A 23,314-nucleotide genomic window follows, 5' to 3' on the forward strand; every position below is an offset into this window, starting at 1 on the left:
CTTTCAAGAACAACAGTACAGAGCTTTCAAGAACAATCTCCCAAGAGTTGCTGGTTCAGTATGTGAATGGACAAGGGGACCCTCAAGACATAAAGTAACATGGTGATGGGTTGAGAGTGTAGAAGCTGCAGTTAGGGAGAAAAAGTTTTTCCAGGAATGGAAAAAGGGTGATAACAAGGAGGAATACAGTACTTGGCTGCCAAGCATAGGGCTAGAAAAGAAGTATACAGGGCAAAATCTGAGTCTCAGAGGCTTTTACTAAATAATCTAAATAGCATTGAATGGAAGAATTCAATATTTAAGGTGACAAGTCTGATGAAGAAGGACAACAGGGATATCATAGGTGAGCAGTGTGTGAAGAATAACGAAGGAAAGGTAGTGGTAAACAGTGAGGATATTAAAGGTACCTGTAGAGAGCGTTATAACCAGTTGCTGAATGAGGAGTTTGACTAGACAGGGAAGGTTTGGTGTCAGCAGATCCAGTGTTTGGCCCTTGGTCTTTGATTGACGCTGCTACTGTGAGCAGGGCAGTAGGCAGGATGCAATTGGGGGAGGCGGCAGGTGTGTCTGGGTTGACTGCTGAAATGCTGAAGGCCTCAGGAGATAAAGAGGTGGGGTTAGGTACCGTACTGATTTTATAAATATGATTATACAGTTTATGAGTGTGTTGTCCCAGATAACAAGCTGAAGAGTGTGATTGTTAATGTTTACAAAGGGGAGAGCAATGCCATGGAAAGAGGAAATTATAGAGGCATAAACTTTTGGACCAGATATTGAAGGTAATGGAGAGATTCCTAGAAGGTGTGATTAGAGAAAGAATGAATATTGATGAGATGCAGTTTGGGTTGGTCCCAGGCAAAGGGACAACAGATGCAATATTCATTGTTCGACAGCATCAGGAAGTATACGTAGGAAGAGAAAGGATCAGTACTTTGTTTTTGTTGATTTGGAGGAGGCCTTTGACAGAGTCCCTAGGGAAGAGGCGAAGTGGGTAGTGAGAAAACTTGGGATCGAGGAGTGGCTGGTTAGTGTGGTTATGGCTACGTGTGTGGGTGCTCACACCCAGGTTAGAGTAAATGGAGATTTGAGTGATGGGTTTTCCATGAATGTTGGTGTGTATCAGGGATCAGTCTTGAGCCCCTTATTGTTTATCATGGTTCCTGAAGCCATCTCATGTGACTTCAGAGATGGACTTCCGTTGGAGATGTTCTATGCTGATGATTTGGTGTTGATTGCAGAGAATGAAAGAGAGTTGGAGGAAAGATTTAGGAATTGTAGGGATGGTATGGGGCATAAGGGCTTGAGAGTAAATGCAGATAAAACAAAGGTTATGGTATCTATGGTTTGTGGCTGTACTGTAGTGGCTATGTACGGTTTGCTACAAGGACGTGGGAAGCAATTGCCTCTTTTGCAATGTTTGTGATAAGTGGGTGATTTCATATGTATGGTATGTTAGGGAGGGCACGTGGAGATGTCAGGCTTGAAAGGGTTGATCTTGCTGGTGAGTTGCTTGACTATGAGGAAGATCATTGTTACTTGGGAGACATGTTATGTGTTGGAGGTGAGGCTGGAGCTAGCTCTGTGGCTAGAGTGATGAGTGGTTGGAGGAAGTTCAGGGGGCTGTTGCCTCTCCTGACTTTGAGAGTGCTCTTTCGTTAGGAGTGTAATGTTGTATGGTAGTGAGACCTGGGTAGTAAAAGAAGAAGATATTCATTGGCTCAAATGTACAGAAATGACATTGATTAGGTAGATGTGCAGTGCGTCCTTGAATGCGAGGTGTTAGGGGGGAGGGTTAGGTTTATGATGGAAGAGTTGAGAGGAAGCATGCGATTGGAGTGTATTGGTGTTGTGATGAGGTGGGGTAGATTGAGATAGTTTGGGCATGTGGAGAGGATGGGAGATGATAATTGGATGGAGAAAGTGATAAGTGTGAATGCTGAGGTTGGGGGTGGGGTTGCAAGAGGCTGACTGAGAAAAACCTGGGACAAGATCATAGAGTGTGATCTCAAGGATAATTTACTGAATAGGGAGGCTGCCAGAGATGTACAGCATGGAAATCTGCCATTAGGTGACAAGTCGAACACATGCAAGCTTGTTGAAGCCCTTATTAGCAAAACAGAATGAACAAAACGATGAAAGAGGCAGCGTGGGTCCCTTCTCTTGCTCGTGTCTCAGAATGGTGTCCATTTGTTTATATAGCCTGAAGGTATGACTCAGATGAGACTGATATTAGGGGTATTTTTGCTTCCTGCCCCCTCCCCCCCACACATACACACATGCATGCACACACACACAGAGACTAATGAATAGGAAGCAGCAAGTAGTGATCTGTAGAATTTCCTCTGATTGGGCTTAAGTCACTCTGGAGTTCCACAAGGGTCAGTCATTGGTTCACTCTTGTTCATCATGTATATCAGTGACGTAGATGTTGGTCTGTTAAGTATGACCTCAAATTTTGAAGATGATATCAAAATTGGAACAAATATGAGCAGTCCTGAAGGGACTGAAAAACTCCAGGCAGGCTTGTGTAAACTAGGGGAATGGTCTGAGAGATGGCAGACCCCATTTAACCCTCTTGGGATTGATGACATAAAGTGTGTTATATCAGTGTCAGGGTGAAGAGTAGTTGATGGTGCAATTAATGCCATTTTGGACAAAAATATTCACCAGAATATGTTTTAGCAGTAAGTGCATCAAACATGGGTGGGTTACAGGGAAGGGTGTCATAATTTGCATACATATACATAATTGACATTTATGTTAGTTACAGGTTCAGTATTAATATAAGAAAAGATAAAAAAAGATCATACATTTTTGGCAATTTTGTTTTAAGTTTTAGGTGATTTGCTCGAAAATTGTTGGTTGTATCGAAATTCCAAAAACACCATAAGAAAGCTCTTGAAATTATTCATGTAGACATTTGCTTTGCTCTTGCACAGAGTGGGCAAAATTTTGCACTAAGATGGGAAGTTATTTGAAGCTGTTTTTACTCTCGAACAAGTTTATTGTATTCTCACTGCATTTCTGTACTTTGACTCATCAGCTTTGTGTGTTTGTATTAGCTTATCTTATAGTATAAATACCAGTGAAGGTGGTGGTATGCAATTTATACCAATACTGTATAACCAATTTCCAGGGACAAATTTGGCCATGGAAATGTTTTTCTTTGTGCATATGCGGAAGCAGCCATAGCTGGGTTCTCCACTCTGTTCATGTCCCAGAAACTTACTGAAAGCTTACGGTTCCCGAGATGGTTAACTTGTTGATATAAAAGGTAATGCTTATCGGCCATGCAAATATGAGGTCAGACTATTCACTTTTTGGGAGGTCTCTGAAGATGACTGACTTGGAAAAGGACTTAGTTGTTGTATTGAACTCTAGTGGCCTAAAATTTTGCCTAACAGTGCATGAAAGTGGAGAAAAAGGCCCAGATATTGCTAGGCTTCATCTAGAGGCAGTTCATTATTTATCTGTCCATACCGTATTATAATGATCCGTTTTCTATATGTTTGTTGGTTTGTCCATTTGTTAACGTAACACAGCAAAAATGGCGCATTGTAGTGCATTTTCTTTCAGAGCAAGGTACCACTAAAATGCTCAGACTTAAAAAAATAATTTCCAGTCCAGTCAGGCCACCGTTCCCCGAGTTATGACTCATTTCTGGCCTGTTGACATTGAGTGGCTTCTGCAGCCTGTAGGCAGATCACTTTCTTTATGGGCATTGAGTTACCATAATACTTTTTTTTTTTTTTTTTTTTTTTTTTTTTTTTAATATAAAGCAGATAGGCCGCCAAAGGCGGCCTTTAAGCAAGTAGGAATAAAGACTTTGTTCTTATACTGTTACTTCTTAATACAGCTGCTTCTGGGGTATGCCATACAGTTCTGGTTATCTACGTTTAGGAAAGTTGTAGATCGACTTGAAAGAGTTCAAGCTAGATGTACAAAACTTATTTCATCCATTAGGAAACTAAGTTATCAGGATTGCCCGAGGGCTCTGGAACAGTCTTCATTAGATATCGTAGACTGCGAAGTCAGCTCATTGAAGTGTTTAAAGTCCTGAATGGGTTTGTCAGTTTTGATCATAATAAGTTGCTTAGTTGGAACACGAACTCAACATGCAACCATGGTTGGAAGATGGAACTGAAAAGATTTAACACCAGCATGTGTGAAAACTTTTTCATATACAAGATCTGCTGCATCTGAAACAGACTCCCCATGGATGTAGTTCATAGCACTACAGTAGAGCAGCTTAAAAGAAACCATGATAGGATCTTCATCACACAAGAGTGAGTGCAAATTGGATTTGCATTCCCAGGCAAATGTAAAGTATCTCCTCAGTTGTATGGATGCAAGGTCTTTTAGATACTTCATTAACTTTTCTTGTAACTCTCTCTCTCTCTCTCTCTTTCTCTCTTTCTCAGATGTTTGTCATTAATATGCTGCATACATTTTAGCCCTTAAAGATGGAGGTAGGATTTTTTTTTTTCTCTCTCTCTTGAAACACTGACAAAAATTGACCCCTTCAGAATTGCCTCTAGCCATATGAAATAGTAAGACACATCTTACCTTTGACAGCCATGTATGTGATGGCTATGGCATATTCAGTATTTTTAACAGAGTTAACAGTGTTTGTTTTGTTTCATTTCATTTTTAAAGGCTCCAACATGCCTGCATTCATTGGCCTTGGTCACCTAATGGTTGCTGTCCATGCTGCTCAATTTCAAGCAGCCTCCCTATCTATTCCCTTATCTCTGAGGTCATGCTCAGTTACTTCATCCCAGGTCTTTTTTGGTCTACCTCTCACAACCCTACCCCTAATATAAGCACCTCTCACTTTCTGCACCCAACCATCATCCCCCATCCTCTCCACATGCCCAAACCACAGCAATCTACCCCTTCTCATTGCAACACCAACACGTTCCAGTCCCATCCTACCTCTTAACTCTGCCAGTATACACTTATTCCCCCCAGGCATCGCACCCAAGGATGCGCTGCACATTCACCCAATCATTGTCATTTCTGTACGTTTGAGCCTGCAAATATCCACTTCCTTTAATGTCCATGTCTTACTACCATATGGCATTACACTCCTAACACATGCTGCATGCAAAGATCCTTTAACATGGAGGGAAAGCCCTATCATTGTCAGGAGTGGCAACAGCTCCCTGAACTTTTTCCAGCCACTCCTCAATCTAGCCACAGAGCTATCTCCAGCCCCACCTCCAGCACATAACATGTCTCTCAGAGAACAAAACTCTTTCACACACTGCCTTGAGAATGACATAAAAGGCATATTAAATTATTACAAGCTCATATGTATTATTAATTTCCTTATTTCTCTTGTATTTCATATTTCGTTGCCCTGAAATATACTGAGACACAGTATAGCATTTCAGCACTTTTAACAGAAACACACAATTTACTGTCTCAGTGAGTGATGAATGGCAAGTAGGGTCAACTAAAGAGAACCCCATGTAGGCTTTGCACATCAAAACTCATCTGACTGGTTTTAATTTGTGATGCCAAACCAGGTGCAGTACATGTGCCTCGCCTGAAGCATTGACTTTGGTTTTTGTCTCAGTACATATATAGCATCAGAAGCAGAAAGGTTAAGGGTTTACTCTTAAATGGCTTAAATACACATTATAGATTGCTTTAAATATTAGAGAATTAAGACAGAAATTAGCCAGACATTGAAGGTTTTGAAGATTTGAGGATTTCAGTCAAGCTCAACCCGTGCATAATGGATATGGGTTATGCTGTGAGTAGCTGTGTATAATAGGCCTGTGCTTGAAAGATGTGCAAAGTAGGGAAATGACTACATTCGTAGTCTGTCCCATTCCTCATACTCCTCACATGGGCAAACTATCTCAAGAGTTGTTTCTGGTCTTGTTGCTCTGCTACAATCTGTCTGGCCATGCAGACCCATCAGCCACTAACAAGCAGCTGTCTTCCTGTGGAAAATAGAGGTTCATTATTATCAGAACAAGGTCCTTCCAGATGGCATGTTGTAGGGGTAATGGAGGGGGCATATCTTACAAAGACAAGCAGCTGTCTTCCTGTGGAAAATAGAGGTTCATTATTATCAGAACAAGGTCCTTCCAGATGGCATGTTGTAGGGGTAATGGAGGGGGCATATCTTACAAAAGGATGAGTTGTGTATAGTAGATACAGTACGTATGAGTAGTAGGCCTCTACCTGGACTTAAAAAACTTCAAGTGCTTTCCTGCACATCCACATCAACACCACAATGCTCCTTTGTTTTCTCATCCATTTGTCAGTCTCTCCATGTAACTGCACATGCTCCTCTCAGGTGACTTATTTCCACTCCTCTCACTTTTGACTCATGTCCTTCTAGCAGAGTCCAAGTTTCACTTTCATTTCTTGAAGTGGGGATGATCATCATATCTTTGAATATGAATTGGGGATCGTTTATTGCTAGTGTGTCAAAAACTTAGTGAAACAGAACTGATAGGGCTATCCTAAGGCAAGGATGCATGTATAGTATTATGGTTTGTATACTGATTTCTTGCACAGTAGGAACTTATTGGTTAATTGATTGCCGTCATGAGACTGGTTGTATTTGTTAGTGTTAAGAGATTACCATATAATATATGACTTTTGACAACACAGGAGCCTGAGGCTGTACAAGAACTTGAGGAGTGTCGATTGAAAGTGAGCCATATTTTACAATCATCCCTCATGTCTGATGGTTCACGTCGATTTGCCACGCCACCACAGCAGATTGCAGCTTATAACAAGCGGATCCAGCCAGTACGAGAAGAAGATGCTGATCCTTCTCCTCCTTGGGTCTATAGTGACAAAGAATATGTGGTAGGAGATGAGGTAAGCTGCGACTGTCAGTAGTGATGTTTTTGGGAAGATTTTATTCACCTTAGTGTAGACTCTTCAACTGAAAGGTTTATATATTGCCTTCATTATCACCTAAGGAATAAAGTATTTTCCTACTCTTAATAAAATGATCTGTAGTTAGCAAGAACAAAAATATTAACCCTTTGAGATTTTAGGCCCTCTGCCGATTGTGCTTGTGCCAGGTTCAGCCAGGCGGACATCGAGCGTGCCATGCAGCAGTAGTTGTACTTAATCAGCCACTAGTGTACACTAACTTTTTATGGTAGACTAATGAATAGTTGCTCTTTGTCGTAGTATGGTTGAAAAAGGTAAATAGGATAAGCAAAAGGCCAGTAGGACAAGTAGAAGTTAGCCAAAAAGGAAAAATCGCACACCCTTCCGTAGAAAAATATTTGTAAAACAATGAGTATTAGAGTTATGGGAAATCTGATAGCACCATGTCAATCTACAGCAAATTCTCTTTTTATTGATTTACTGTATAGGTTCTGACAATTTATGTTGGTTTTCACTGAGAATAGCGAAAACTGTCGCTGTCACTCTGGCAAATATACATGCTGGTAATACCAACATTATTCTTGGTAAAAACCTATTTATTATGCATATCCATTTGATGTACTTGTCACTGTAAAAACAAGTAGTTGGAAAAGGATAAACAGGATAGTGTATGTGGAACAAGGCCAGCTAGGAGATGGAAAACATGCAAAAAAAAAAATTGCTTCATATGACTCGAATTTGAGTCCTCAGAATCTCGACGGTTGGATTTATGATGACGAGAAATTGCGTCGTTGGAATCTCAAAGGGTTAATAATGTCATCTGACTGAAGGTGATAGACATAGTTCCACCAGATTGATATCAATACTGGCACTATTAACGCTGAATTGCTGATGTTTCATTTAGCAGTTTATAGTTTAAAACATAGTACTGTAATGTTTTCATTCCAAGAGAGGATTAAAACTGGTTGTTCATGCTACATTGTTAGGGGATGAGATGCTTTTCTATTTTGATATAGAAATATGCTTAATATTGTACTTGTTTCTGATCTAGTTGATGCAATCACAATTGCCCTAGGGAATTACGGTATTACTGTTTTCTCAGCTTTTGAATTACAAGATCTGTAACTCGTATCCTGTTACCATATGTTCCAGATTCTATCATTACACCCAAATCTGGAATACAACATTCACTTCCCCATGGTTCGTGGTGACCTCAATACACACCATGGCCTAGGAGGATCCATTAGTGCTGTGCTCGCTGACTTGGAAACCATATGGGGACACTGCATCTCTACCATACTCAGTGTCCCTCTCAAGGATCTGAAGGTACTGGGTTTAGGTTGCATACGAAATTATAATACAGGTAGCATAGTTTTCATTTAACCCCTTAAATCTGAAAACATATTTTTACCCATGCCTGCCTCAGAGGGACTCGGGGATGGGTATTGTTTTCTCTCGGTTTGTCTGTCTGTCTCTGTCTGTCTGTCCATCTGTCTGTCAGTCTGTCAATCTGTTTGTCTGTCTGTTAACAATTTTACGTGAAAAGTAATGGTGCGATTTTGACAAAAATTACAGGGATGATGGGCTATGACCTTCTGATCACCTGATTAAATTTGAGGCATAATTGGGACAAGGCCTAGGCTGGAAGGCCAAAAAATGTAAAAAACGGGGATGAGTAACATTATTTTTTCGCCATAACTCTTCAAGTTTGTCGCATCAACATGAAACCAAAAACCCAAAGATGCATCTTTCAAATCTGCGTCCTATGACATGCCTCATTACATTAAGGGGGTCAGCCCCCAGTTAGCGGTAGAGGGGTTGTGCCTAAAATTTCAAATGGGCATAAGATTGTCAATTTTCACCCGCTTTACTCCAAATTTGACACGTTACATCTTTGACTAGATATCCTGTTGTGTTTATACGTCAGCACAAAATTGACTGCCGGGGACAAGTTTGCTGTGCCTTGGCACTGCTTCTTGTTTTTATGATTCTTACTATCTTCGGATACTTGATTCAGATTAAAGGAAGTGGAGAGATAAAATAGGGTGCAAGGGTTTGATAGTAGATGTGGATAAAACAAAAGTCATGATACCTAGGGCAGGTGGCAGTGCTGTCAAAGCAGAAGGAGTGTGATCATGTGCAATTTGCCACAAGGTTGTGGGAAGTAACTGCATCTAGTGTGGTGTTTGTGATAAGTGGGTATATAAGAAATAGTGTGATATTAGAGATGGGGTGCAAGTAATGCTGATTTTTTGTGCTCGGTGTGTAGGGGAGAACTCTCAGAGGCGGAGAGGTGGGAAAGGATAAATCATGTTGAAGAGCCTCTTGTATGTGTGGAGTATTGTTATTTGAGGGACATAATATATGCTGGAGGTGGAGGTGAAGCTAGCTTCGTGGCTAGAGTAAGGAGATGTTAGAAGAAGTTCAGATAGTTGTTGCACTTCCTGACAAAGAGAGGGCTCCCCCTCCACGCTAAGGAGTCCTTGCAGGTAGTATGTATGAGGAGCGTAATTTTGTTTGATTGTGAGACTTTAGCAGTAAAGGAGGAGAATATTTGTAGACTCTTCTGTCTTTCTTTCCTTCTTTCTTTTCTCTTCCTTCTGCCTGTGGGTGACTATACACTGAGTGACAAGCCAAATGGTTTCCTGTACACCAGAAAACTATTTACTACACTGGGTGGTAAACATATAACCAAATTTTGGTGCCTGGTGGTTTAGTGGGTAATTATTGCGCTCCAGTCGGATTTAGCCAGTGAAGGTTTATATCCAAGGGATGGTTGGTATATATATGTACTGTATATATATATATATTTATATTTGTGGTAGGTGGGGGCGCTTGCCATCCACTCACTTGACGTAGTGCTGCTGTCAGGTGTCTGCCTTTTCCTCTCCGGCATCCTCCTTTCCTTCCATCCTCTTCTGTCTTCCTTTCCTTCATTCTTTCCTTGTCCTTCTGCCTGTGGGTAACTTTACATTCCCTCTTCTGTCTTTCTTTCCTTCATTCTTTTCTCTTCCTTCTGCCTGTGGGTGACTCTACACTAAGTGACAAACCAAATGGTTTCCTGTACACCGGGAATCCATTTACTACACTGGGTGGTAACCATATAACCAAATTTTGGTGCCTGGTGGTTTAGTGGGTAATTATTGCACTCCAATCGGATTGGGCTGGTGAAGGTTTATATCCAAGGGGTAGTTTGGGTTGATTGCTCATGTAATGCCACACAGGGATGAATGAGACTGGTCACTCCCATCTTATATGTCAGGACCAACTGCCTAGCCCTAGGCTCCTACTCTCCTCTTGGGGCAATGTAGGATTGAATGATGGATGGATATATATATATATATATATATATATATATATATATATATATATATATACGTGTATATATATATATATACATATATATATATATATATATATATATATATATATATATATATATATATATATTATATATATATATATATATATGTACAGTGCCCTCGCACAGAGAAGGAGTTTATGGATGGCAGACAAATTCGTTCACTGTGAACAACTTATGGGAAAAATAGCTTATGAGCGGCACCGCTTCCTCAAAGTCCACTTTTTGAGCCATAGGGATGTTCTAAAGGTCACAATTCAAACACATACTGTACAGATATATAAAATTTAAAACACATGGTCATTTACCTTAAGTGGAGCAGGTGGCAGTCCTGATTGGCTGGAATACAGGTGGTTCCGAGGCAAGGAGGTACACTTAGGGTGACCCCACCACATCACCTTCCACTCCCTCATTCCCGTCACCAGTCTTGCCCTCATCACTTGACTGAACCACTTCCCCACATGCCTCTTCCTCATTCACCTCTCCCATAAAACGTTCCAAGTCCAAAGATGACACCATTGACATCACATCATTGTCTTCATCAGGAAGTGTAGCAGGCAATGTGAAGGTAACTGGCTCCTGTTGTTCTTGAGTTCGGTAGTTGCGTGTGATGAATGTTTTTATGTTGATTTCCATATTGTGCCTTTCAGTGTAATAACGAAAAGTGGTTTCTACTCCACTGAGCACTTCCTTTGTCCTAAGGCTGCTGGTTTCATGTCTTGACCTCTTTTTCTCAGAACATCCACTGCTGCAAAAATTTTAATGATCTTCGACACAGGCAGATTTTCGTCCTCCATTGGGTTCTGCTCAACAGGTTGCTCAGACCTGGCCCCTTGTGCAGCATCTGCTAGGGAAGGGAGGGTCGTTCAGTATGGGAGACAGCAGGTGTGGCCTACTCTTTTCCCTGATTTCGTTCACTCGGGGTTCAATTCGTTCATTGTGGTTTTGTGTACCTGATTACCCCCTGCTAGTTCATTAGGCGAATCGTTTACTCTGAATACGTTCACTGGGCGAGGGCACTATACATACTGTATATATATATATATATAGATAGATAGATAGATATAGATATATATACAGTATATCATTCATCCATCATCCAATCCTACATTGCCCCATGAGGAGCGTATGAGCCCTGGGCTAGGCGGTTGGTCCTGACATTTAAGATGAGAGTGACCAGCCTCACTCATCCCTGAGTGGCATTACATGAGCAATCAACCCCAACCACCCCTTGGATATACACCTTCACTGGCTCAAGCCAACTGGAGCCAAAATTTGGTTATATGGTTACCACCCAGCATAGTAAATGGTTTCCTGGTGCACAGGAAACCATTTGGATTGTCACTCAGTGTAGAGTCACCCACAGGCTGAAGGAAGTGGAAAGAATGAAGGAAAGAAAGACAGAAGGAGGAGTTTAAAGTCACCCATTAATATACCGGTATATATATATATATATATATATATATATATCAATCAATCAATCAATCAATCATTTCCTGTGGCACCCTCGGGGATGCATAGGGCCTCGATGAACTCACACCACCACATCCTATCTTGTGCTAACTCCTCAAGATCTCCCCAACACTCATCTCCAGCTTCCCGTCTCATTGTCCTCACCCACGTCTCTTTTGGCCTTCCTCTACCTCTCCTACCAAGTGCCACCCACCCTGGTGTACCTCGTACTATACCCTGTCTCCTATACACATGTCCTAGCCACTTCCATCGTGAGAATCTAACATATTCATCGATCGGCTGCACTCCCGTTATTTCTCTAATTCTACTATTTGGTATCCTTTCCCACCACTTAACTCCTAATATTCTTCTAAGTGCTTTATTTTCAAACACCAAGAATTTATTTTCCATAGTCACTGTGCTGTACCAAGACTCGTGTCCATAAATTAAGATACTCCTAACCATTACCTTATAAAGTTTGATTTTTGTATGCACAGAGAAATTGTTATTATTCCAAATATTTTTAAGCATTCCCATTGCCTGATTAGCCTTCTTTAACCTTTCCTCGAATTCAAAGTTCAAAGAACCATCCTTGGCTAAATAAGTACCTAAATATTTAAACCTATCAACTTGCTTTACAACCATACCTCCAATTACACATTCCTGTGCATTTTCCATATTCATATTGATTATTTCAGTTTTTCCACAATTAATAACCAAACCCACCTTGCAACCTTCACTCATTAAACAGTCCAACACTCTCTGCATCTCTTCTGGCCCATCACAAATCAAAACTATATCATCTGCATAATCTAAATCCAAAAGTTTCCTGTTCTCTCCTCAAAGTATACCTGCACCGGTTTCTGTTCCAACGCGTTTCATAATGTAATCAATGACCAATATAAATAGTAAAGGCGATAGAACACCACCTTGAATTACCCCGGACTTGACTTCAAACGAATCACTCAGACAACCATCAACCATCACTTTACAAAATGTGTCCTCATGCATGTTCATAATGACCCTCACAAACTCCTCTGGTATTCCATAATGTCTCATGATCTTCCCCATAGTCTCTCTCGAAACACTATCAAAAGCCTTTTCAAAATCAACAAAACAAAGACTTAACGGTACTCTCAATTCATTAACTTGCTGCATCAAATGCCTAACTATAAAGATCTGATCATTGCAACCACGTCCCTTTCTAAAACCAGCCTGTTCATCCCTCAGAATACCCTCAACCACCGGCTCCAACCTATTTAACAACACTCTACTGAAAACTTTCAAAGCTATCGGTGACAAAGAGATTCCCCTCCAATTACCACATTCACTCAGGTCTCCCTTCTTAGGAACTTTAACAATTACACCATTCTTCCAAACTGATGGTAGTAACCCCGTCACCCATATCTTATTGAATAGCTTGGTCAAGATCATTATTAATCTATCCCCCTCCACTTTAAACATTTCCGGAAATAAACCATCCTCCTCTGGTGCCTTATTATTCTTTAACTGTTTTACTGCTTTCTCCACTTCTGCAAGCCTCAACTCTCCTGTTTCTATATTTAAATCTTCCTGAGCAGACGGTATATCCTCTTCTGGTGATATTGGTCTATTAAGAACTGTCTCAAAATGCTCTTTCCATCTATTTTTAATATCTCCATCTTTGGTCAATAAATTTCCTTCCCTGTCTCTAACTGGTATTTCCTTGCGTTTACCTGTATTACCACTCAGTTCTCTAATCGATTCATATGCTATTCTTTGACTCAGTCCATCATTTTTGTTTATTAAGATTTCAGTCTCTGCAACCTTTTCATCCACACATCTTCTTTTATCTCTCCTAGCTAACCTTCTTACTTCTGAATTCAAACTCCAGTACGCAGCTCTTGCTAATTCAATCTCTTGTTCATCAACGCATTGCATCTCACTCCTCAATTTAGCCTCACCTCTCTTTTTTATCATATCCCACGTTTCCTCTGATATCCATTTCTTTCTCCTGAAGCTATGTCTCCTTCCAATCGTACATTCAGCAGTCTCATGCAAAACTTTGTTCACATCCTCCCACATCTCATCTACACTTCTCTCCCCCTCTTCCAACGTTTCCAACACCAAAAACCTATTTCTGCATTCTAATCTGAATTCCTCCTTTTCTTCTCCTTCCCTTCTAAGCTTAACAATATCGTATCTACCAACACCAGATTTTTCCTTCTTCTGATTTTTAAGTTTAAACCTTATTTTTGCAATGCTGAGTTGATGGTCACTACCAATATCCGCTCCCCGTTTAACATGAACATCTAGCAGAGAACTTCTATGCCTCCTACTGATAGCGATGTGATCAATCTGATTTTTATATTTTCCACACGGCGACACCCAAGTTGTCTTGTGTATATTGCAATGCTGAAAGAGTGTGCCCCCGATGACTAAGTCATTTGCTAGACAGAAGCTTCCAAACCTCACTCCGTTTTCACTCATCCTACTACCAACTCCCATGCCTCAAATCCCATATATATATATATATATATATATATATACAGATGCAATAGATTCACCATGGGGGAAGCGTAGTCTCAATATGAAGATAAACACCAACGTAATCAGGAACATCTTTAATAAGCGTAGTCTCAATATGAAGATAAACACCAACGTAATCAGGAACATCTTTCAGTATACCGCAAACCCACTTTCACAGGATTAACCATGAAATTCAACTCAGCAATCCCAATTCAGTTTAAACGCAATTTGGTGTCGACCCTGCTGACCAGAGCTTATAATATTTGTTCATCCTATTCTGCTTTACACTCGGAATTGAGTTTTCTTACGAAAACATTGTTCCCTAATGGTTTCCCAATGTCTTTCACACAAACCCATATGGGAAGACAACTAAATAAGATCTGTAACCCACCTACTCCTAAACTCACAGCAAACAAATCACCTGTATATTGTATCTTGCCATTTTTAGGTCCAAAAAGTTTTTCCATACGTAATAATATATCGCGTTTAGTTAGGGAATTTTACCCTCAAGTATGTCTTAGAACAATTTTCAAACCCAGCAACACCATTGGACAATGGTTCAAACATAAAGACCGAATCCCTGACGCTCTGCAATCCTCTGTTGTCTATAATTATAACTGTAGTCGCTGTAATGCGTCTTATATTGGACAGACAAAGAGGCAATTACGAGTAAGAATTGCAGAACATCGGGGACGGTCATATAGAACCGGTCTACCTATGGCTAAGCCACCTTTCTCTGCCATCCGAAATTGCTGTGAAGCCTTAGGCCATCCCATAAGCGAATCTGATTTTTCTGTTGTCCACGCTTGTCGTGACGAGGTAACACGCCTCCTGGCTGAATCACTCCTCACTCACCACCTACAGCCCACACTGGGCACACATGACTGCTCCACGCCCCTTCTCTGTTTTTAAGGTTTGACTTATGTATTGTCTTATTACATGTATTTCTGTTTAAATTTTCTTTGTACTTAGTAGCATCCCACCAGCGTTAGCTATGTATAATTCATTTCCTCATCTTATCATAATAATTCTTCACTTGTATTTTATTAGACATTGTGTTTTACTTTGGGTTTTTTACTTTAGTTTTCGTATTTTTATCATAGACATAGTGTTTACTTTGATTTTATTGTATTTTCTATAGGTTTGAAAATGACAAACGAGTTGTCGAAACGTCACCAATTTATTAAAGATGTTCCTGATTACGTTGGTGTTTATCTTTATATATATATATATATATATATATATATACACATATATATTATATATACAGTACCCTCGTTTCCAGCACGCGTTAGTCCAGCACGATTCGAGTCTAGCACGGTGAGCAATTAATTAGTATTATTTAATACGATTTAATTACTGCAACACGAGTGTGTTAGCATAACACGCACAGAGCTCCGAGAAATGGGCCAAATCCGCAGAGTTCACTCTAGCACAATTACCCCCAGTCCAACACGGCCATACTGGACATTCCCATGATGATGATAGCCAATGAAAAACTTCTGATCAAGTAGCCTTCCCCGACCGCTATCGTGACGTGATCGTGATGCCGCCCAATTAAAAACCCTTCTGGTGTCACGTGATGTTTTGTTTACATTTCTCCCGCCACAGAGCCACTCAGTCGCATAATTGCATTGGAAGGTGCTTTTTTCTTGCTGCATTTTCTGCCCTTGTTACTGCATTTTACCCTGCTCACGATGCCTAGGAAGCCTTCTGAGAACCTCAAGAAGCGTTGGCACCTCCCTCAGGCCACCAAGCTAGAAAGCATCGAGAGGAAGAAGAATGGGGAGAGGAAAGTTGACATTGCCAAGGCCTACGTGTCCGACTCTGGGCAAAGGCTCAGGGCCTATTTCTTGGGGGCAGTGGCCTATCCCAAGGCCCAGTAGTCCTCCTACACCTCCACATGTCACCACTTCGGCGCTAACACCCACCGTCCATATTGAATACATGCCAGGGCTCTCTCATACAGGACTAGTGTACTATATATATATATATATATATATATATATATATATGTATGTATATATAGAGATAGAAAGAGATATATATATATATATATATATATATATATATATATATATATGTATATATAGAGATAGATAGAGATATATATATATACAGGGTGTTTCAAAAGTCCCTCATTATTTTTAAAAATTTTTTTAAAATTGTAATTACAAGAGGAACCATATGACAATTTGGTTGCTGAGTCTACGATTCACGAGAATTTTGGTGGCATCAGACTTGGCTTCATTTAAAGTCACTGGTACACCTCAATGTGGGCACCACCTTTTTCGAAACAAGCGAGCCACCTTTTTACGCATTCTTGGCCGACATTGGACAACATTTCGGGAGTAACAGAAGCACATGCATTCCTGATCCGCTTTTCTAGTGTGGGGAGGTCTCGTGGCTTGGTGGCATACACTTTGCACTTAATGTAGCCCCACAAAAAGAAGTCACATGGTATAAGATCCAGTGAGCGAGCAGCCCATTCGATAGGACCACGGCGACCAGTCCTCCGATCTGGGAACTGTTAATTCAAAAATGAGCGAACCTCATGTGAGTAATGAGCAGGTGTTCTGATTTGCTGGAAAATGACTTCATGCATGTCAGCTACAGCTGACAGTTGGGGGATGCAGAACTCTGAAGCATACGATGTTGATGTTCATGGAATTTCCATCTTTATTCTGGAAGAAGAACGGACCAGTCAGCCCAGCTGAAGAGATGGCACACCAGATGACCAATTTTGGCGTCTCTTTCATGTTTACAGATTTCCACAGGACTATGAGTTCCCCAGATGCGGGTGTTGTGCTGATTGACACGACCAGAAAGGTAGAAGAGAGCTTCATCACTGAGCCACATGTGCTCCAGGATCGATAGGTCCCTTTCGCAGTGATGTAGCAGTTTCTCACACATCTCCACCCGGCAATCGTAGTCTTGAGGTTCCAGCTTCTGAACCACCTGGATCTTGTACAGATACATCTTGAAATCACGCCACAAAATCCGTTAGATAGATGTCACGCTGATGTTCAGTTCTGCAGCTGCTCACTGAATGGACTTTCCTTGACGCTGAGCAAAAGCTTCGTGGACAGATTTGACATTCTCCTCACTTCGCCCAATTCGAGGTCTTCCTGATCGGGGTTTGTTCTTAATGGATCCAATCTCCATAAATTTCTGGTGGGTGGCGACGCTGGTGTTCCTATCCAGTGCATTATGCTGTCCGTAGACTGCCCGGAATCGTTGCTGCACTTCAACCACCGATTGGAAAATCTCCTGCCATGCAGCGATTTTACACATCCCTTCTAGAGTCAGCATGGTATCAGAAGAAAACGGTTCAAAACTTCAAGTGTAGACTCAAAATTCTCAGCTACTGAATAAGAGTTTACCACAAGATGAACGTCGTTGGTAGATTACCTGCAGAGAATATTGAGAATAAAATTAGTGAGGGACTTTTGAAACACCTCATATAGAGAGAGAGAGCACTCACCATTCACTCACTCGATGTAGTGCTGCTGTCGGGTGTCTGCCCTTTCCTCTCCTCCATCCTTCTTTCCTTCCATCCTCTTCTGTCTTACGTTCCTTCATTCTATCCTAGTCCTTCTGCCTACGGGTAACTTTACACTCCCTCTTCTGTCTTTCCTTCCTTCATTCTATCCTCTTCCTTCTGCCTGTGGGTGACTCTGTGCTGAGTGACAAGCCAAATGGTTTCCTGTACACCAGGAAACCATTTACTATGCAGGGTGGTAACCATATAACCAAATTTTGGCGCCTGGTGGTTTACTGGGTAATTATTGCGCTCCAATCGAATTGAGCCGGTGAGGGTTTATATCCAAGGGATGGTTGGGGTTCATTGCGCATGTAATGCCACTCAGGGATGAGTGAGGCTGGTCACTCTCATCTTAAATGTCGGGACCAACTGCCTAGCCCCGGGCTCCTACGCTCCTCATGGGGCAATATAGGATTAGATAATAGATAGATAGATCTATCTATCTATTGCCAGACGCCTCAATCCCGTTTGGAGTGGCCACAAACAAATCGCCTCCAAGTCGCTCTGTCCCCCTCCATTTCACTGCCCTGCTCCCAACTCACACCCCCCTCTCTCATATACCTCTCCACCCCATCCCTCCATCTCATCCTCGGCCTCCCCCTCCCTCTTCCCCCCTCCACTTCACTCACATACACTCTCTTCGTCAGTCTTTCACCCTCCATCCTCTCCACATGGCCAAACCACCTCTGTGTGTTCCTCATAACGCTTCCTATCACATCCACATCAACACCACAATGCTTCTTTGTATCCTCATTCGTCAGCCTGTCTCTCCATGTGACTCCATAGGCTCCTCTTAAATAACTCACTTCCACTGCTCTCACTCTTGACTTGTGCCCTTCCAACAACATCCAAGCTTCACTTACGTACGTTAGAGTTGGTATCACAATACTGTCATGTAGTAACTTTTTCACTTCCCTGCTCACTTCCTTGTTTCTTATCACTGCTTTCAAAGAACCAGCAACCTTTCTTCCCTGATGTACCCTTTCAAGCACTTCACCCTCCAAACCTCCATCCTTACTCATCACACTGCCCAAGTATTTAAATGTACTCACATTTTCCAATTCCTCACCATCCAGCCTCGCTGTACATTCACTGACTTCACCTCTCTCAAAGACCATCACTTTACTCTTCCCTACATTCACCTTTAGATACCATTTCTTATACACACTCCCAAACTCATCCACCAAGCCTTGCAGCTCCCCTTCGTCTTCGCTCAACAACACAGTATCATCTGCAAACAACAGTACAGGGAGTTTCCAAACACTATCCTCTCTCACCAGGGCCACTCCAACATCCACTACCCTACCTTGTACCTCTTTTATTACCCCATCCATGTACAGATTGAACAACCATGGAGACATGACACATCCCTGTTTCAACCCAACTTTCAAAGAGAAAAATTCACGTAGTTCACCATCCACACGCACTGCAGCCTTCGCACCATCATACATGCTCTTCACAGCATTCAACAACTTCCCATCTACTCCATATATTCTTAACACTCTCCACAATCTTTGTCTATCCACCCTGTCATATGCTTTCTCCAGATCCATGAAAGCCGCATACAACTTCTTTCCCTTCTCTAGAAACTTTTCCACTAAAGATCTAAGAATGAATATCTGATTTACACAACCTCTTCCCTTCCTAAAGCCTCCTTGTTCTTCTCCAACTAATTTCTCTGTTCTTTCTCTAACTCTGTCAATAAGTATCCTACCATACACTTTTCCTATTATACTAAGAAGACAAATGCCCCTATGATTACCACACACTTCTTTTTCCCCTTTTCCTTTGTACAAGGGAATAATTATACCTGACTTCCAATCCTCCGGGGCTCTACCTTCCTCCCAGGCCAATCTGCACATCTTCCACATCCATTCTACTACTATCTCTCCCCCATGCTTCAGCATTTCACGACACACTCCATCAATTCCTGGGGCTTTCCCCAATTTAACTTTCTTCATTGCTTCCACAACTTCTATCCTACTGATTTCTTCCTGTCTTCTCACCTCCCTCCTTCTCCCAGCCATTCCCCAGCCACTTATACTCGCCTTACTTCCATCCTCTACGTTCAACAAATCCTTAAAGTGTTCTCTCCATCTGCTCACTTTTTCTCCCTTCTCCACTAGTAATATACCATTTTTATCTTTCACTCCCCTACTAACTTCACTTCCACACTGTCTTACTCTTTTCACCTCTTTCCAGAACATTTTCTTAGATATATATATATATATATATATATACATACAGTACTCGTCAGAAGTATTCAGCGTTGTCCGCCGGGCACGCAATATTTATGGCCCAAAAAGAATCACCCATTTTTGGGGGTAAGTATTGAGCCACAAGTTTGAGCTCCGAGCATGACGTCACGGTAGCCTGAGGCCTTCCGACATGCTGGTTGGTTCCCGCCTCAGTCGCCCACGGGCTGCCTGAGAGAGAGGAACTCCGCCGAGTGTCCCTCTCAAATTGCGCCATTTTTTACCGAGTGTCCCGCAGTGTTTTGGCCTTTAAAACTTTGTTATGGCACCTACCCGTGAATTATCGAGTGAAATCATATCCCAGATCATTGCTCTAAAGGAGGCAGGCCACCAGGCAAAGGAAATTAGTGAATTGGTTGGTGTGGCACGATTGACAGTGCGTCGTTGGTGTGCGCGGTTTCGGGAGGAAAACAGTGGTGAAGTTCCCACAAAGAAACCGAGGTCTGGTAGGCCTAGGAAAACTTCCCCAAGGTCTGTTAATGTTTTAAAACGTGCAGTGGAGTTTAATCCTCGTGTGAGTGCAAGGAAAATTAAGGAGAGCAACCCAGAAGTGTTTGGTGAGGTGTCAGTTAGAACAGTGTCTCGTAGGGTGCATGAGCTTGGTTACACAAGTCACAGGCCTGTGAAAAAGCCTCTTCTCTCTAGCAGCCAGAGAATTCGTAGGCTTGCCTTTGCTAATAAATATCTAAACTGGGGTGAGGAGCAATGGTTGTCAGTGTTGTGGTCTGATGAGGCAACGTTTAGTGTTACCTGTAACAGAGGAGCACGCAAAGGTAGTGACCCACTTGACCCACGGTATGTAGAAAGCACAGTTAAACATCCTGATTCACTCATGGTATGGGGTTGTTTCTCAGGGAAGGGTTTGGGGAAGCTTGTTGTACTTCCCAAGAACCTCAGAGTGAATCAGGATGTTTACCTGGAGCTTCTGTGTGATCATTTACCAGACTCCTTCGAGCTAACAGGTGCACGAGTGTTTCAGCAGGACGGTGCACCTGCTCACAAGGCCAAATCGGTCACCAATTGGCTTCGTGACTGCGAGGTATCATTCATGACAGACTGGCCAGGAAATAGCCCAGACCTCAACCCGATTGAAAACCTCTGGTACCTCGTAAAGAAGAGTCTCCAAGGGAAGGACGTGAGCTCTCTGCCTAAGCTGGAAGCCGCCATTCGTGACTCCTGGGACAAAATATTGCTCCAGCACCTCAGGAGCCTCGCCCTTTCACTTCCAAGACGTCTCAGGTCCGTGAAGAAACGTAAAGGCTACCCTACGAAGCACTAAAGGTAAATAAAATGCATTATTTATATGCTTTTTCAATGATGAAAGGTTTGTTTCTCAGGAGGGACGCAGGGCGCTCCATACTTCTGACGAGCACTGTATATATATATATATATATATATATATATATATATATATATATATATATATACAGTAATCCCTCCAATATCCGACGTAATAGAGCCAAAGGCATGTCCGGATAGTGATCCTGTCCAGATATTGGGCCCCAGCCTCCTGGACTTGTACTTATGGACCCTAACTCAGAAAAACACCTGTACAACCCTTCTGGACATGCATTGCACCTATTGAAGACCCAAATCACACCAATAAGGGACATAAAAGACTGAAATAAATGCAAAAGAACCATAAAATGAGGTTTTAGAGGTGAGTTTTTACAATATTAAACATTCTGGGTACTTACAAGTCCCTGGCTCCTGGACTGATTTGAACCACCAGTTTGCAGTCCACAGTTAATCCTCTGCACTCTAAATTCTAATTTCTTAACCCTGCACAACACTGTAAATTCCCGTGTGTTCTTGTGGCAAGGTATTGCAGTTTATTCACTGTTTATTCACAAAAAACAAGCACCTGTGGCTTGCACTGCTATAAGCATCTGCTCTTGATCGGAGTTTGGCTGTGACTGTTGATGATGGCAGGGTAACAGAGTTGCTAGATCGCAACTGCCACATTACCAATCTCCTCAACTTTCATTACCAAATTCATAAAGCTAGCATTTATTCTTCACTAATTATATATACAGGTGGAAATACATGTAATCACTCTCCTTATAATTAACACCATGTTGATTATTTTAATGCTATGTAGGGTAGCAGATTAATCAGAGAGAGCAAACAATCCACCATCTCCATCCTGTGTATCCTCATACATGTGAAAAATCCATTTGGTAATGCATTATTCTGATTCATTATCAAACGAATTTTTCATTACCAAATTGGCCCACACTTGGTAATGAAAAATACCAAATGGCAACCCTGACAGGGGAGGGGGGAGGGGGAGGAAGGAAGGGGTGAAGGGACCATGGTGTAACAGCTGTTCGGCGCCACACGGCACTTTCAAATTACGGGAGGGAAAAAAGTCAGATTTTTTTCGATTTTTTTTGCGTTTTTTGGCCCATTCTGGAAATATTGGATCCCGGAACGATTATTTCCGGTTAGTGGGGATGTTCAGGTATTGGGCGTTCGGATATTAGAGGGATTACTATATATATATAGTAACCTCTCAGCTAACACGAGTTAAAAAAAAAAACATGTTTTCCTTTTAACACGAGCAAATATTTAAGGAGTTATGTTTAACTAACAAGGGTTTCTCGATTTAATGCGACTTTACACATACGTGATGGTTTCAAATTAGCCGTGCTCGCCTTGGACAGTCCCGAGCTGATAGACCGTGTGTGGCAGTTTATGCATAAATACAATTTATTACTTGTCTGTTGCTTAAACTGGTTTTATTCAAACTATAATATTCGAAAATGAAGTTTGGCCCCATTCTGAGCAATTTGGCTCATTTTCAGACAAAATTTGGCCAGGAAAGTGATAGCAGATCTATATTGTTACAACTTGATGCTGCAGAACAGAAAGAAGAAAACCACTCAGACCTAGATAGAGCAGTTCTTTATAAAGAAGACAGAAAACTTAAGGGAGTTATCCTCATCACCAGTAGCACGGGAGTCAGAGGAAGAGGAAGAGGAAGGACAGCGGAGCAAAGAGGGACGGCAGAGCGAGGAGGGACAACAAATTTAGGGTGGGAGCGGCGGGGGTGGGGTCGCTGGGTGAGGAGGGATAGCAGCAGACGACGAGTGATGCATAGATGAAGTGAGGCTGTGTGTTGTTATTGTTTGTGAATTACTTAGTGTAATGAAAATGTTGCTTTTACTGTAGTGTTCTTAAGACCTACTATTGCATTAATAATGTTGAGGAATTTTCACAATGCCGTGAATGAAGCTGACTTGAAAACAAATCCACGTAAAAAACGAAAACAGTATGTATTTGGGGAGAAGTAAACAACGCTTCGGCCCAACTAGGGCTCAAATG

General features: G+C 41.6%; 1 protein-coding gene across 2 annotated transcripts in view; it reads left to right on the plus strand.

The window, feature by feature from the left end:
- Arp8 (Actin-related protein 8) overlaps nt 1–23,314 on the plus strand; it is a 189,480-nt gene that overhangs the window by 16,307 nt on the left and 149,859 nt on the right. For both annotated transcript variants that reach the window (XM_080281421.1, XM_080281422.1), the window contains exons 3-4: nt 6,634–6,846; nt 8,020–8,193. In XM_080281421.1, the coding sequence (XP_080137547.1) occupies nt 6,634–6,846; nt 8,020–8,193 (387 nt within the window). The remainder of the gene's footprint in view (nt 1–6,633; nt 6,847–8,019; nt 8,194–23,314) is intronic.

The sequence above is a fragment of the Coenobita brevimanus genome, chromosome 89 (assembly GCF_032717465.1).
Source record: "Coenobita brevimanus isolate Jiangsu-jjx chromosome 89, ASM3271746v2, whole genome shotgun sequence".
Lineage (NCBI taxonomy): Eukaryota > Metazoa > Arthropoda > Malacostraca > Decapoda > Coenobitidae > Coenobita > Coenobita brevimanus.